This window comes from Chrysochloris asiatica, unplaced genomic scaffold, assembly GCF_000296735.1.
Source record: "Chrysochloris asiatica unplaced genomic scaffold, ChrAsi1.0 scaffold00005, whole genome shotgun sequence".
Taxonomy (NCBI): domain Eukaryota; kingdom Metazoa; phylum Chordata; class Mammalia; order Afrosoricida; family Chrysochloridae; genus Chrysochloris; species Chrysochloris asiatica.
This window is the reverse complement of record NW_006408523.1, coordinates 41,897,833-41,911,603: the sequence shown is the minus strand read 5'-3', so window position 1 is coordinate 41,911,603 and position 13,771 is coordinate 41,897,833. Positions and strand designations below refer to the sequence as shown.

At 36.3% G+C, this 13,771-nt stretch overlaps 1 protein-coding gene across 1 annotated transcript in view; it reads right to left on the bottom strand.

Annotated features, from left to right (window-relative positions):
* The window catches only part of MYCBP2 (MYC binding protein 2, E3 ubiquitin protein ligase), a 365,677-nt gene that overhangs the window by 53,259 nt on the left and 298,647 nt on the right, over positions 1–13,771 (bottom strand). The window contains exons 56-58 of the mRNA XM_006832026.1: positions 6,482–8,125; positions 4,216–4,385; positions 1,482–1,726 (exon numbers count right to left, since the gene is read on the bottom strand). Of these exons, the coding sequence (XP_006832089.1) occupies positions 1,482–1,726; positions 4,216–4,385; positions 6,482–8,125 (2,059 nt within the window). The remainder of the gene's footprint in view (positions 1–1,481; positions 1,727–4,215; positions 4,386–6,481; positions 8,126–13,771) is intronic.

Below are 13,771 nucleotides of genomic sequence, written 5' to 3'. Positions count from 1 at the left end.
AGGACCTCCCAGCCTCCTAAACAGAAAATAAATGTTTGTTAACACCACACACTTGTAGTATTTCTGTTATAGCAGTGCTAGGTAACTAATGTATCATGCAAACAGGTGAAACCTAGAATTCTTCACTTGCAGACTACTAAAAACTCTCAATTTGGTATATGTAAAAGTGTTTTGACGTGTTATTGTATACTGTATAGAAGGCTAGGCAGCACCACCTCTGTCCCCTACAGGGGAGTCGTATGCTGCTTCAGACTTCTCCTGCTTCACTATGTCCTTTTATCTCATTTCCAACTTACTAGCAGAGGGATCTTCTACGTGCAAAGTAGTTCATGCATTTCTTTGCTTAAAATTTTTCCAAGTATTCCCTCTCTCTCTGAGATATAATCCAACCTTGCTATGGTCTGGGGAGTCATTTCTAGCTATATTTTACATATTGTTCACAGCAATCAATGCTTTAATAAATCTGTATTTCTTCAAATGTATAATGTTATTTTATTTTTGCTTTCACAGCTAGATTTATTCTGTAAGGGATCTCGTATCTACCTGATGGATTTCCATTTATCCTTCAAAAGTATGCTGAAGTGGCAGATTCAATGGAAAATGTTTGCTGACAGCCTTGGGAAGACTTTAGTTACACCCCATTTGTTATGCTTTAATAACAGCATCCTAAACATACTTCTATTACAATGCTCTTTTTTTTATTACAAAGAAAACTTACAATTTTATTTTGTTGAAAAAATTACAGTAAAATATACATCAACTTTCTACATGGGCATTCTTTGAGTTGTACACCTACTCTCACTATTACAGTATTCTTAATGTAAATTTAAAATGTAGCATTTACTTCTCTTCAGAGTATAATAAGCATGTGGAAGCTAGGATTTTATTATTTTTATCTTATCTTTAGTTGTTTTTAAGTGCCGTTGAGTTGGTGCTGATTCATAGCGACCATGTATAGGGTTTCCAAGAAGCAGCTGGTGAGTTTGAACTACTGACCTGTGGTTCAAATCAGCCTTGCAGTCCAGTACTTTATATCACAGTGCCACACCAGGACTCGTACCCAGTTCACGTTCATTAAATGTTAACAAGATGAAAAACTTACAAAAAATGAAAGACTTACATAGAAAATGTAATAGTATCTTTCAGCATTAGTATTTTCCACTATTAACAAACTAAAGATAGCTTACCAAAAGTAAGACAGGTAAAGTCTTCCTAAGACATATTTTGTATCAACAATAATATAACTGACAAAGTGTTCACATAGGTTCTTACAACTTACTACCATACAGTGGGTCCCTAGTCTTACGAGAGGCAAGGCAACTCACTGAGTCAATTCCTAGAAACTTCTTTATTATACACAGTATCTTACGTAGTGTGTGCCTTTAAAGTAAACACTAAACTACCCTGTGGTGTTAATAATAGCTATTAATCCAAAGATTTAAAAAACAAAAAGAAAAAAACAAACAAAAATCTTTTATTACCTAGCTAATGTCTGCAGGTAGAGGCAAGGCATTTTAACAGGCAGGTCTTCGGAGATGCCCTCTTTGACACTGGGCAGTTGAGACTGGAATGGTTTTGCCGGATGGTAGCACAGAATGCTTGGTTCTGCCGCACTACTCAGGGACAGCAAGAAGAGCGCATTTGCTTTAATCACCTGATGAGCTTCCATTGTGGGCAAGGCGCGAGGAGTCTTGACTTGCATTGGTTTTCTCCTAGATTGTTTGACCTGGCAAAAGAAGAATATACATTTTAGTAATCTTTTCTTACTTATAGTTAAAATTTTTAATTTCTTCACTAAGTAAATTATTTAACATTTGTAGAATTATTTTAAAATATTTTAAAATACTCAAAGTGATTGCCAGAAACAACATTCATTTCATGCTTCTTCTCAAACGATGGAAGCTATTTTATATATAATATAAACTGTATTTCTTTTCCTGGAAAAATTAAAAAATCTACCTAGTCACGTCTACTTTTTAAAAGGGTAAATTTCAGAGAATTGTTTTCACTGGGAGTGCCACTGGTGTGAATGATATTCAGTTGCCACAAATCCGCCAAGATAATTAAGAATTAAGAAAATAAAGAGGAGGGGAAAATAGGACCCAAAAAAGCAGGGAGAGTTGAGAGAGAGAAAGGTGAGGAGAAAAATATCTGTAAGTGTAGAGTGGTGGGCAATTAACAATAAAGAATTATACAATGAACACAAGGGGGCTTCAAAAAGTTTGTAGACAAATTATTATTTTTTTATTTGTAATTTATTATTAAATTACATAACAAAGCTCCTAAACTGTCAGAAAAATATACATTAGATGAGAATAAAATTAAGTACAAACACAATAAAATTGGTTTCAGAAGGTATTTTGAAAGCTAAAAATTAGCAAGTGTGTTTGGAAAAAAATAGATTAAAAAGTATGTGTATTGGCATTTTTCATAAGGAAACATCTTCCATCTTGGTAAACTGTGATTTGGATTGATCTGTCTTCCAAGCTCTCTAAGAGTGAAGAGTATGGAATGAAGGCAAATACTTTGATACTAAAGGGAGATCTCAGAAAATGAGAAAGATACTGAAAACATGGCTCAACTTTGTCTCAACTTCTTATCCTTAAAATTCACTTGTCCCTTCCTCATTTCCTTTTCCTTTATAAAACCCAAGGGTATACAAGTTTATCCATTATCTTTTAATTCCATTTATCCCCCTCATATTTCTCACTGAAGCATGAATATTCTACAAGTTGTTGCTGTTTAGAGCTGTCAAGTCAGTTCCAACTAATAGCAACCCTGTACAGGGTTTCTGAGGAGTTTGAACTGCCAACTTTGTGGTTCAAATCGACCTCATGGCCCAGTACTAATCCTACAGTGCCATGCCAGGAATCCGTACTACTGGTTACTGGTCTTATATTATCCCAAGAGATCATTTATTTTTGCAGTAAGAACAGCTGACCTGATACAAATATTACATTTGTATTTTATTTCTGTTGTAAAAGATTATCTTTATTGGGGATGTAGTAACTCAAACTAAGGAGCACTGGTAGTGTAGTGCTTACGAATCGGGCTGCAAACCTTAAGGTCAGCAGTTCGAAACTACCAGCTGTTCCACAGGAGAAATATGAGGTTTTCTGTTCCCGTAAAGATTTACAGCCTCAGAAACCCTGTACTGGGTCACTATGAGTCCACGGCACATAATAACAACTCAAACTACCAACTGAAAGTGAAGCAGTATTCACATCAAGGATCAAACTAATCCTCTCTGTACACAGGGTTGATACAGACAGGTGCTACCTAAAATGGGGTTGCTACAAAGACATGAAAGGAGCTCTGGTAGCATCGTGGTTATGAATCAGACTGCTAACCTCAAGGTTGCAGTTCGAAACCACCAGCTGTTCCGTGCGAGAAAAAAAAAAAAGGCTTTCTGCTCCTGTAAAGATTTGAAGCCTCGGAAACCCTGTACAGGGCCACTATGAGTCAGAACCGACTCCATGGTACTTAACAACATAAACGCATGAAGTTGTTGGTTTACAAGTTTTCAAAAAAAAGTTTAGTTTTTAGAGTGTGTGTGGGAAGGTAGAATCCCCAACGAATAGTTTTCATTTTGTCTAGATGGGTCTGGTGAAAGGAGATGGGGATAGGATCCATTTGACTAAATAGTGAGTAATTGTTATCATGACTAATTGTGATTGTCACAACTGTAAAGGTAGAAGTTGTGTAACAAAAAGGGGGAGAAGTTAATCTTACATTCCAGGAATAGAGGATGCAAGAGAGAAGAGCATGAGCGGAACATGGGGCCCTAACTAGAGAAGAAACAACACCAGAGATGGAGGCAGAGGTGATGGCATGAAGAGTGAGCAGCCTCGGACTATACACTCATGGAAAGAGAAAGCTAGGAGGCTGGCTTGCAGAATGTACCCTTCTTGAAATGATTATTCCTAGGTGTTTTTGTGTACAAACCAAACCAAACCAAAAACAGGGAATCGAAGCAAATATTGTTAACCAGTGATGCAAGAAGGGGATTGTAATCATTGTAGTGATACAAAATATGATAGGTTAAGCGCAAAACTGATGTTCTCCCATAAAAACTATCATTAACTTCACAATAAAGCTTTAAAAAAATTACCTTTAATTATGTGGAGTGTCTCTGATGTACTGACATAACAAAAATATTTTAAAAAGGTTTATCTATATCATTAAACAATACAGCCCAGAACAGAATCAAAATACCTTCTCCCTTGCAGCCGCCTGCTTTTCACGGAGGTATTTTTCTCTACAGCGATCACATACCAGATACCAAGTGCTACCTCCTATGCCACCGTCACCACAGTTGCCAGCCCATCCTCCACAAAAATGTCCAATGCTATTATAGCCTTGTCCACCAGCATACCGACCACAACCTTGAACAAAAACAAATAAATATTGAATACTTTCAATATCCTTAATATGGTAATCTTCCCATATACACATTAATGTCAGACTTACCTTCTCAAAGTATAGAAATATATAGAAACAAGTATCTTGATGATATATTGCCCCCAAACTCAGAAAAACAACTTGCTTGACCCAAAATAATTAATTTAAATGGTATCCAAAATATTAGTGATACTGTATTTCTACAAGTAAACATGTTTAGATCGACTTAATTGCCAGTAAAATTGGGGAAAAAAACTAATAGGCATAAAAACATTCTGTAGGAAGTAAACAATTTAAGGAATGACATGTTTTATGAAAGCTTTCAGATATATAGAAAGACAAAAAATTTTATACAACTCATATGAAGTAAATTTTAAAATACAAATTAGTACTAATTAATGCGATAGATATCCTTGTGCTTATCTGAAATTATTTTTTTGATTAAAAAAAGTAGCTTATATCATTTTCATAAGAAAACACTCATAGAAATCTATAGTATCTGGTATAATTTGCAACTTTGAACAGGAAACTACTAAAATCAAAGGAGATCTAATCTTGGGATCCACACTGTGACCATGTACGTATCATTTCTATTGTGTGAGCCATCCTAATGACGTCCCTGAGGTACTAAATGAAATCTTGTTTTTAAATAAACATTTCAAAATGTGATACATTAAAATGAAATTACTTGCCTAATCATACTATGGAGTCCTGGTGTGGTACTACGGATTAACGTGCTGGACTGCACAATCGGTTTGCACCTCAAGGTCAGTGGTTCAAACTCGGAAACCTGTGTCGCTGTGAGTCGGAATCGACTTGACAGCACTTAACAATAATAACAATTATACTATGGAGTTCTGGTGTGGCACTGTGTGGTAAGTACTGGATCGCCAGGTTGGTTTGAACCATAAAGTTGGTGGTTCAAATTCACCAGTCTTTCCTTGGAAACCCTATACAGAGTCACTATGAGTCAGAACCAACTTGAAGGCACTTAAAAATAACAACAATTATACTATAGGAACCATGGTGGCACGATACAATAAGCGCTCAGCTGCCAACTATAAGGTCCATGGTTCGAGCCTGTTAGCTGCTCCAAGTGAGAAAGATGAGGCTTTCTGCTCCCACAAAAAGTTAAAGCTTTGGAAACCCTATATACGGTCCATATGAGTCAGAACTGACTCAACAGTACTTAACAACAACAATCATACTATTAAAATTTCTTTACCTATTTTTCACAAAGATTCTATTGATAATGTTCTTGAAAAACAAGATACTATGTATATATAGGATAAGCAATCGACCTCAATGTTGGTTTGAACTGCAAGGTCAGTGGTTCAAACTTACTAACCACTCCTTGGAAACCCAATACAGGGTTGCTATGATTCAATGCCAATTCAATGGCACACAACATATATATATATATAGAGAGAGAGAGAGAGAGAGAGAGTGAGAGAGAGAGAGAGGAGTGTTGCGGCTCTGCTGGATAAGCTCTAGACTTCTAATCATAAGGTCAGCAGTTCGAGTCCATGAGGCTTTCTGCTCCCATAAAGATAATAGCCTCAGAAACTCTATACCAGGAGTCACTATGAGTCAGAAGCAAACTCAGTGGCTTAACACACACACGTGTGTATGTATTCATATACGTTATTGTTGTTATGTGCGTGGAGTCGGTTCCGACTCATACTGACCCTGTACAGGGTTTCTGAGACTTCAAATTTTTACGGGAGCAGAAAGCCTCATCTTTCTCCCGTGGAACAGCTGGTAGTTTCCAACTGCTGACCTTGCGGTTCGCAGGCCGATTCGTAACCACTACGCTACCAGAGCTCCTTGTATTTATATATACTTTTATATAATTCATAGAACAGTTCAAGTTAAAAGTTGGGTCAGTTCTGAGTCACAGTGACCCTGTATAGGGTTTCCAAGGAGCCACTAGTGGGTTTGAACCACTGACTTTGCAGTTAGCAGTTCAGTGCTCATCCTACAGTGCCATACCAGGACTCCTGTTGTTGTTTAATGACCTAGTCAATTAAATACAAAAGAAAAATATGAGTTCTTATCTCCATTCCACAACGTAGCTCACCTGGGTGTGCTTGTCTCATGTGATAGGTCACAGGGTACGGGTGTGACTCTCCACACAGCTCACAGATGGTATCTTTTTCTGGACCTCCGACTGCCAGCTGGGCCATCTCACCAAACAAATTACCCCGGGGCCTGACTTCTGCCTTTTCTTTTTTCTTTTTTTCCTTTTTGGCCTTTTTATTTTCTTTCTCACATTCTTTCTTTTTAAGGACTGCACAGGAACCAGGACTTGGAAAAATCATATTCTGGGAAGCTGCTTTGATAGTAGCCAAAGAGATGTCTTCCCAAAAAGCCACTAAATGTTGTAGAGTTAAAGGAAGAGGCGATTTCGACTTCATTGTGTGATGCATGGACATTTCAAAAGTGGCTTCACTTTTCCCATCCTCACATTTTTCATGCAGTGGTGGTTCCTTTAGCATAGATAATACCTTGTTTTTATTGATGCTACCCATTTTGGATATATCTGGTCCATGAGGTGCAATATTAAACATATTAAGAGCAGATGATATTTCCAATGAATGTCTGTTTTTTAACTTGGTTTCCTTTTCCTCTGTGGGTTGTTGGCTATTTAAACTACTCCTTATAGGAGCATGTTCTTTGGAAAGTTCAGGGTTAAATTTTAGGAAAGAAGAACATGCCATTGCATCATGTACTATGCCTTCATGCCAAAGGAAAGAGGCAAAGACTGCTCGGGCACACTCAGCCACAGAAGGGGACATGGCTTGCTTGGCTGGTTCTAAAGTTTTGGCTCCATCTCCTTTGAAAAGAAAGCTAGATTTTTCCTTTTTGGGCCTCGTATGCCTGTTAGCACACTTTCGGCTTATTTTGGGGGAAGCTCTCATTTCCTGCTCGTCTTTCAGTGGTGCTTTGCCTATGCTGAAGTGAACTTTATTTGAACCTTCATCTATACTCTTAAATTCACTACTTTCATCACAGGTACTATCTGTTAAACTATTTGTTTTTAAAGTACTCGAAGTGCAGACTTCAACCACCTCACTGTGAAGGTTTTCTTGCACCACATGGGGAGAGGGAGCTCTGTTTTCAGATCCAGGGGAACCTTTAGAATCCTTTGGTACTGATTTTGGTTTTGGTGATGTTGACCGTCCCCTTAATGGTTCTGTCAGGGGCATCTTCTTCTTGCGGAGGGTATCTGGATCAAGTGTATACGAGTCTGATTTGGAACGTTCCCGAGGAGGATCAAGTTTTGTCTTAACAGAAGAAGTGTTTTTTTGAGGTAGATTTTTATCATGTGGTGAGGAGGAGCGTGGAGAACTAGCGCCCGATGGGCTAGACTTATTCGCTGGGAGAGTCTTTGGCTTAGGTGATGATGACCGTGAACCTGGTCCTGGGGATTCAGTTCTGAGGCTAGAAGACATTCTCCCATCAGATTTTAGTGTCTGCAAGGTATTATGGTTGGGGGACAATGACCTACTATGGGAATCTGACCGCAACTTGGCAGCATCAGATTTTAACATGAGGGATTCACTGGCAGATAGACCTTCTGTACCCCGTGGCTTCTTCTGATCAGTGGTAGTTCGGCTCATGCGTCCATCAGGTTTCAGTGATTTGTTGTGTTTGGAGGATAGTTCTGATTTTCCTGATGTAGAGACTGGTCTAGAAGATGTTGAAACATTTCCTCGGTCACCTGTATAGTCCATTTCATAGTGAAACAAGTTAATAAAATTATACATTATGGATAATTTAGCAATTAAACACTGAACTAAAAAAGATAACTAAGAATTTACATTATCATAGAGAAAAGGAAAAGAGGGGAAGCATTTCTCAAGAAATTTCTCTATACAGTTATATAATAATTACCATCAACTGTGTTTATAGATAACGGAACAGCCTGCATAGAGAGGACACGCGCCTCAGTATAAACCTTCAGTGGAGTCTGAATCTCAGCCCTCAAATAAATAAGTTTAGAACTTCACTCAGTAATCACAGGGAAACAAATATATCTAACTGTTTGGAAAGCAGAAGTTATGAAAGAATGTATTTTTTGTTATTAAGCACAAGAACTAAAATTCCAGTACAGTGAAGTAACTCACATATTTTATCGCTCTGAGTCAAAACTGACTCAGCGGCACTTAACAACAACAATGTAAGCTTTGTCGAATAATGAAACTGAATTTACATGTAATTAAATGCATCATTTTCAAGTATTATATAAATAAACGCAATTAGGTTAATTAATAATTGTTTAGGAGATAATATTTTTAATGAATGGATTAAAGTCATTTATAATAAGCATATGTCATAAAGCTATTTGATATAATTCAGGTAGTCTATTATTTATAAACTGGTTATAGTCCAAGAGTTCATGGAGTTCATTAAGTAGGTGTTTAGAACTCAGAACTTGTGTCTCCTTGGAAACAACAGAAATAGAACGATCCTACAAATTAATAGGGAGTGTGTTGTTGTTATTAAGTGCCATGGAGTTGGTTCCTACTCATAGTGACCCTGTATAGGGTTTCCGAGAAGCGGCTGGTAAGCTTGAATTGCTGACCTTGCAGTTCAAACTGGGCTTGCAGTCCAGCGCATTAACCCACAGCACCTCATTAGGAGTGCGGTATAAGCACTGGACTGCAAACTACTAAAGACTGGAAGTTCAAGTATACCAGCTGCTCCTTGGGAAAATAATGAAGCTTTCAATTTCCACAAAGACACAGTCCTGGAAACTCTGTACAGGGTGGCTATGAGTAGGAACCAACTTGATGGCATTTAAAATCAACAATAAAATAAATTAGTAGTTGCTGTTGTTAAGTACCATTGAGTCGGTTTCAACTCACAGTGACCCTGTATAGGGTTTCTGAGAGTGGCTGGTGAGTTTGAACTGCCAACCTTGAGGTTCAAACCAACTCTGTAGTCCAGTGCTTACCCTACAGTGCCATACCACAACTCCTTAAATTAGTGGTACTAGTCTGAAATATAGACCCTTGGAACAAGGAGTCTGGAAAATGAGGGAATGAGGAAAAAAAAAAATGTATATGTAAAATAATTTTCCCCTTTCCCTGGCAAAGCATCAGCTACTGGTGAGTAATTATGTTTCACAGTCCTTAACTACTGGCTCGCCTTCCTACTCTCTCATGTTTTCCTTGATGCATTAGAGCCAGAGTATCTTTGCTCTTCACTACAGGTTCCATCCATCTCCTCTAGAGTCTCTGAATTTGTCTGTGTGTGTGGAGGGGAGGCGGGTTTGGGGGGTGCATGCCCATGACCATGTGAATATTTGTGTTTGTAGTTATACTCCAGTTGTTTGGTCAGGATAATATTGTTTCAGAACTGTCCTCCTCATTTATGGTTGATGAGGTTGGTATTTTTGTCTGCTACTGCTCACTGCTGTAATGTGAAAAATAGGTCTTGAAATACAGTAGGTATGTAATAAATTTTAGTGAATGAATACATAATTCCTACTCTTCACATTTTTTTTCTTCTGCCGTTTCCACGTACACATTTCCCCCTCAATTATGACTCCAAAGGCCGTGAAGCTGAAACAACAATAACTGTTATGAAAGGGTTAGTTAGGTGTTTGCAAGTTGAGTAAAACTGTAGTAAATACATGGGGCATGGCATATAGTGTTTAGAATAATGTGAATCTCATTTTTTGATGGATCAACTATACTGAACATAATGCTCTTCAGCTTCTTGCTGTATTTCATTTTTAATTCTGTGATGAACATCACTTGTCAAATAAGTAGTCTATTTATATGCAGTAATGAGATTGGGATAAATTAAAAAAAACACAAAACAACTGTGAACGAAATCAGATTACAGAAAAAAATTCTACATAATGGTGTTTTGGTAGAGCACAGATAAACTGAAGTTACAGTCTTGATAGATAAGTGCTCAGACTGCTCAAATGTTTAAGAAACTGCTGCTGGCCACCTCATTTTATTAATCTAGTAACAAATAAATTATATACGACACAAGTAAACATCAATCTAGTGCTTGCTTTATCACTTATTTAGAATATATGGTATCTGGGCACATATATTGAATTTTGTTACTAATCTGATAGCTGGAAGTGCTTTTATTGCCTTCATCATCATATTTCAAAAGTTGAACCACCAACTCATATAATATCAAATTTAAATATATAAAGCAGTAAGTTTTTCATATCTGGCACCCTATCTCAAAAATGTCCTCAGTTTGTACATTGAAAGAAGTTTGCTTTTTAATTTATCAAGAAAAACAATTTGCTTTATAATTGTTTAACTTTGGAAATAAATATGAAAGAGTTCTTAACAAAGATTTGTCAACTTGTCTCAGGTGTTTCCCAAGATCTTACTCACACACCTGGTGATACGTAGGAAAGGTGAATATATGCTGATGCCAGACATAATCCTATTAGGGTACATACTTGCAGTGACTTTTAACCTTTCCAGCTTGGAGGTCTAAGGTGTGCTTAACCCAAGCCTTGATATTTCCAATAACCTCATATGCATGTGAAAGCTGGACAGTGAATAAGGAAGACCATAGACGAATTAATTGATGCCTTTGAGTTATGGTGTTGGAGGAGAACATTGAAAGCGCCATGGGCTGCCAAAAGAACCAACAGCTCTGTGTTGGAAGAAGTAGAGCCACAGTGTTCCTTGGAGGCTAAGATGGCCAAACTTCATCTGTCATACTTCAGACATATTGTTAGGAGGGACCAGTCACTGGAGAAGGATGTCATGTTTGGTAAGGTGGAGGGTAAGAGAAAAAGAGGAAGACCCCCAGGGAGATGGATTGACAAAGTGGCAGCATCAATGGGCTCAAGCGTGGCAATAATTGTGAGGTTGGCCCAGGACCAGGCAGTGTTTTATTCTGTTGTGCATAGGGTCGCTATGAGTTGGTACTGACTTGATGGCACCTAACAACAACAATATAATGGAAATAACTTCTGCAGTTGGCTGAACAATGGGATCTACCAAATGTGAGAAATAACACTAGTCATATGCTGGAAAAAATGCCTCTCCCCCTCTTTTTTTAAAGAGAAAGCGTTAGAATCCACAGGCATTTGTATATCTATAATCTTTATGTCTAGTAGTGAAGAATATTTTCTTAGGGTCTATAAGTAGTGATAGTCCATCTGTTGGAGACCATCCATTTAACTAATGGCAGAATTATGAAGGGACTTCAAAAAAACACAGTTATTATTATTATTTTTAAAAGAGTATGTTACACTTGTTAGCTGAGTTGAATTCACATGTTGTGGTTGTTCGGATTATCAATAAACATAAATAAACACAATTTTAAGAACACATGGTATTTTCACATTCATCACAGAATTTAGTTTAATATACTTGTAACATGCACATTTATGGTCTGGTAGCGTAGTAGTAACGAATCGGGACGTTAACCTCAGGATCTGTGGTTCAAAACTATCAGCTGTTCTGTGGGAGAAAGATGAGGCTTTTACTCTTATAAAGATTTACAGCCTCAGAAACCCTTCATGGGGTCGCTATGAGTGAGAACTGACTCCATGGTACATAAGCACCACCAATATGTAAGTTTAAGTGATAACAGACAAAACATTTTCTGTCCTCATAAATATCCATAAGAAATAATAATAGGACAGAGTAGAAATTAAGAACTTTGAATAAGTTAAAAATCATGGAAACATACTCACTAATTTACCTGCAGCATGCTTTTTTTCATTCTAAAATTATAAATTATCAAGTTATATTGTTTCTTGAAACCCTACATATGGTTACTATGAGTCAGAACTGACTCTATAGCACTTTAATAACAACAACAAAACGATGGTAAACTATAATATGATATATGCCATAATACAAAATATTTATCAGGCCACACAATGCTATATAGTATACAGATTAAGCTATAAAATATTTACTTCACTGAATAAGATACGATACTTGATTATCTGTCAAATGTACAGAACAGAAACATAAAAACTTGTTTTATCCATTTCTAAGAAAAAAAAAAATTAGTAAGTACTTAAAAAAAACTTATATTTTAACCATAAATTCAAAACTTCTTTAAAATGGTTTTCTTAAAATATGGAATTTAAAAAGTTTAACAATATTAACAATATTCTAAAAGTCTAAAATTATATTATAAAATTATGGAAAATTTAATCAGTTAATAAGTATAAACAATTCTAAGTTGAAAATATTAAAACTTTCTGAGTTTTATAGATTCATGTCATACAAGATAAGCAAGTTAAAGAACTTTAATAAATTTCAGTATCAAATTGTTGATCAAAATCAAAAAGAATAAAATTATTTTTATATTGCCTAACAGAATAATGAGTTTATGACTAAACTGTCACATAATATGCTACAGTGTATATTCTTATAGATCACAAGACACTTTATGCCTTATATATATATTTATATATATATACCCCTGCACTTTGGTTAATACTCCCCAAATTAGGCAGTTCTTCCTGTCCACAGGCCTATTTTAATGTTTAAGATATTATATAAGTTTGAAGCTAAATCAGAATAATATTTAACCTACGGTTATAATAAACACACATATAAAATTAGGATATCTTTACTGTAATGTCAATCAGACACAGTTATAAAGAAAATTACGAATTTTAATTTAAAAAACGGAATGCAATGAAAATGACTGAAGTGAACTAGCTTCTCTACTGAAACTTCTGATGCTACTGAAAACGGACCCCTCCATGAGCGCATGCATACCCACCCTTCAGTTTGTGAGACAGAGATGAGAGAGCAGAGGCAGGCCCAGCTACACCATAATTTTTGTAAATGCGCTCACGAGAAGCAAGGTTGCGAGATGGAGAGTCTAGTGGAAAACATTGGCAAAGAAGCAGCACAGATTCAATGGAAAAAAAAATCTGGTGGAGCACACAAGCAAAAACAAAGAATTTCTAATGGTATATAGTTAATAACTGGTCAAAAATAGCTCATTTTCTGCTATTTTTCAACAAATTAAAATTTCTCAAAAATTAAAATTGAAAACAAAGGTCAAATCAATTTATTTAGATTAGTATTGACAGTCCAAATGTTAACTTATAAATTAAGACTCACAGCCTGAAAAACGAAGTTTGAACATTTCTTTTTAAGCTAATACTTCTTTAGCATAGGTATTTTTAATTTTACGTAAGTTTACTTATAGAGGTTTATAACTATCATTTTTTTTGTAAACAGTGGGAAATAAAGAAATATTACTTACAGTTTAACCTATTGTCACCTGGTTTTCTGTATGGATACATGACTATGACTTTTCTAATATGGACCGCAGAATGGACCCAAGTTGACATTTATGGTTAATTACTTTTCTGAATCCATCTTCAGTGAAAAATGTTAGT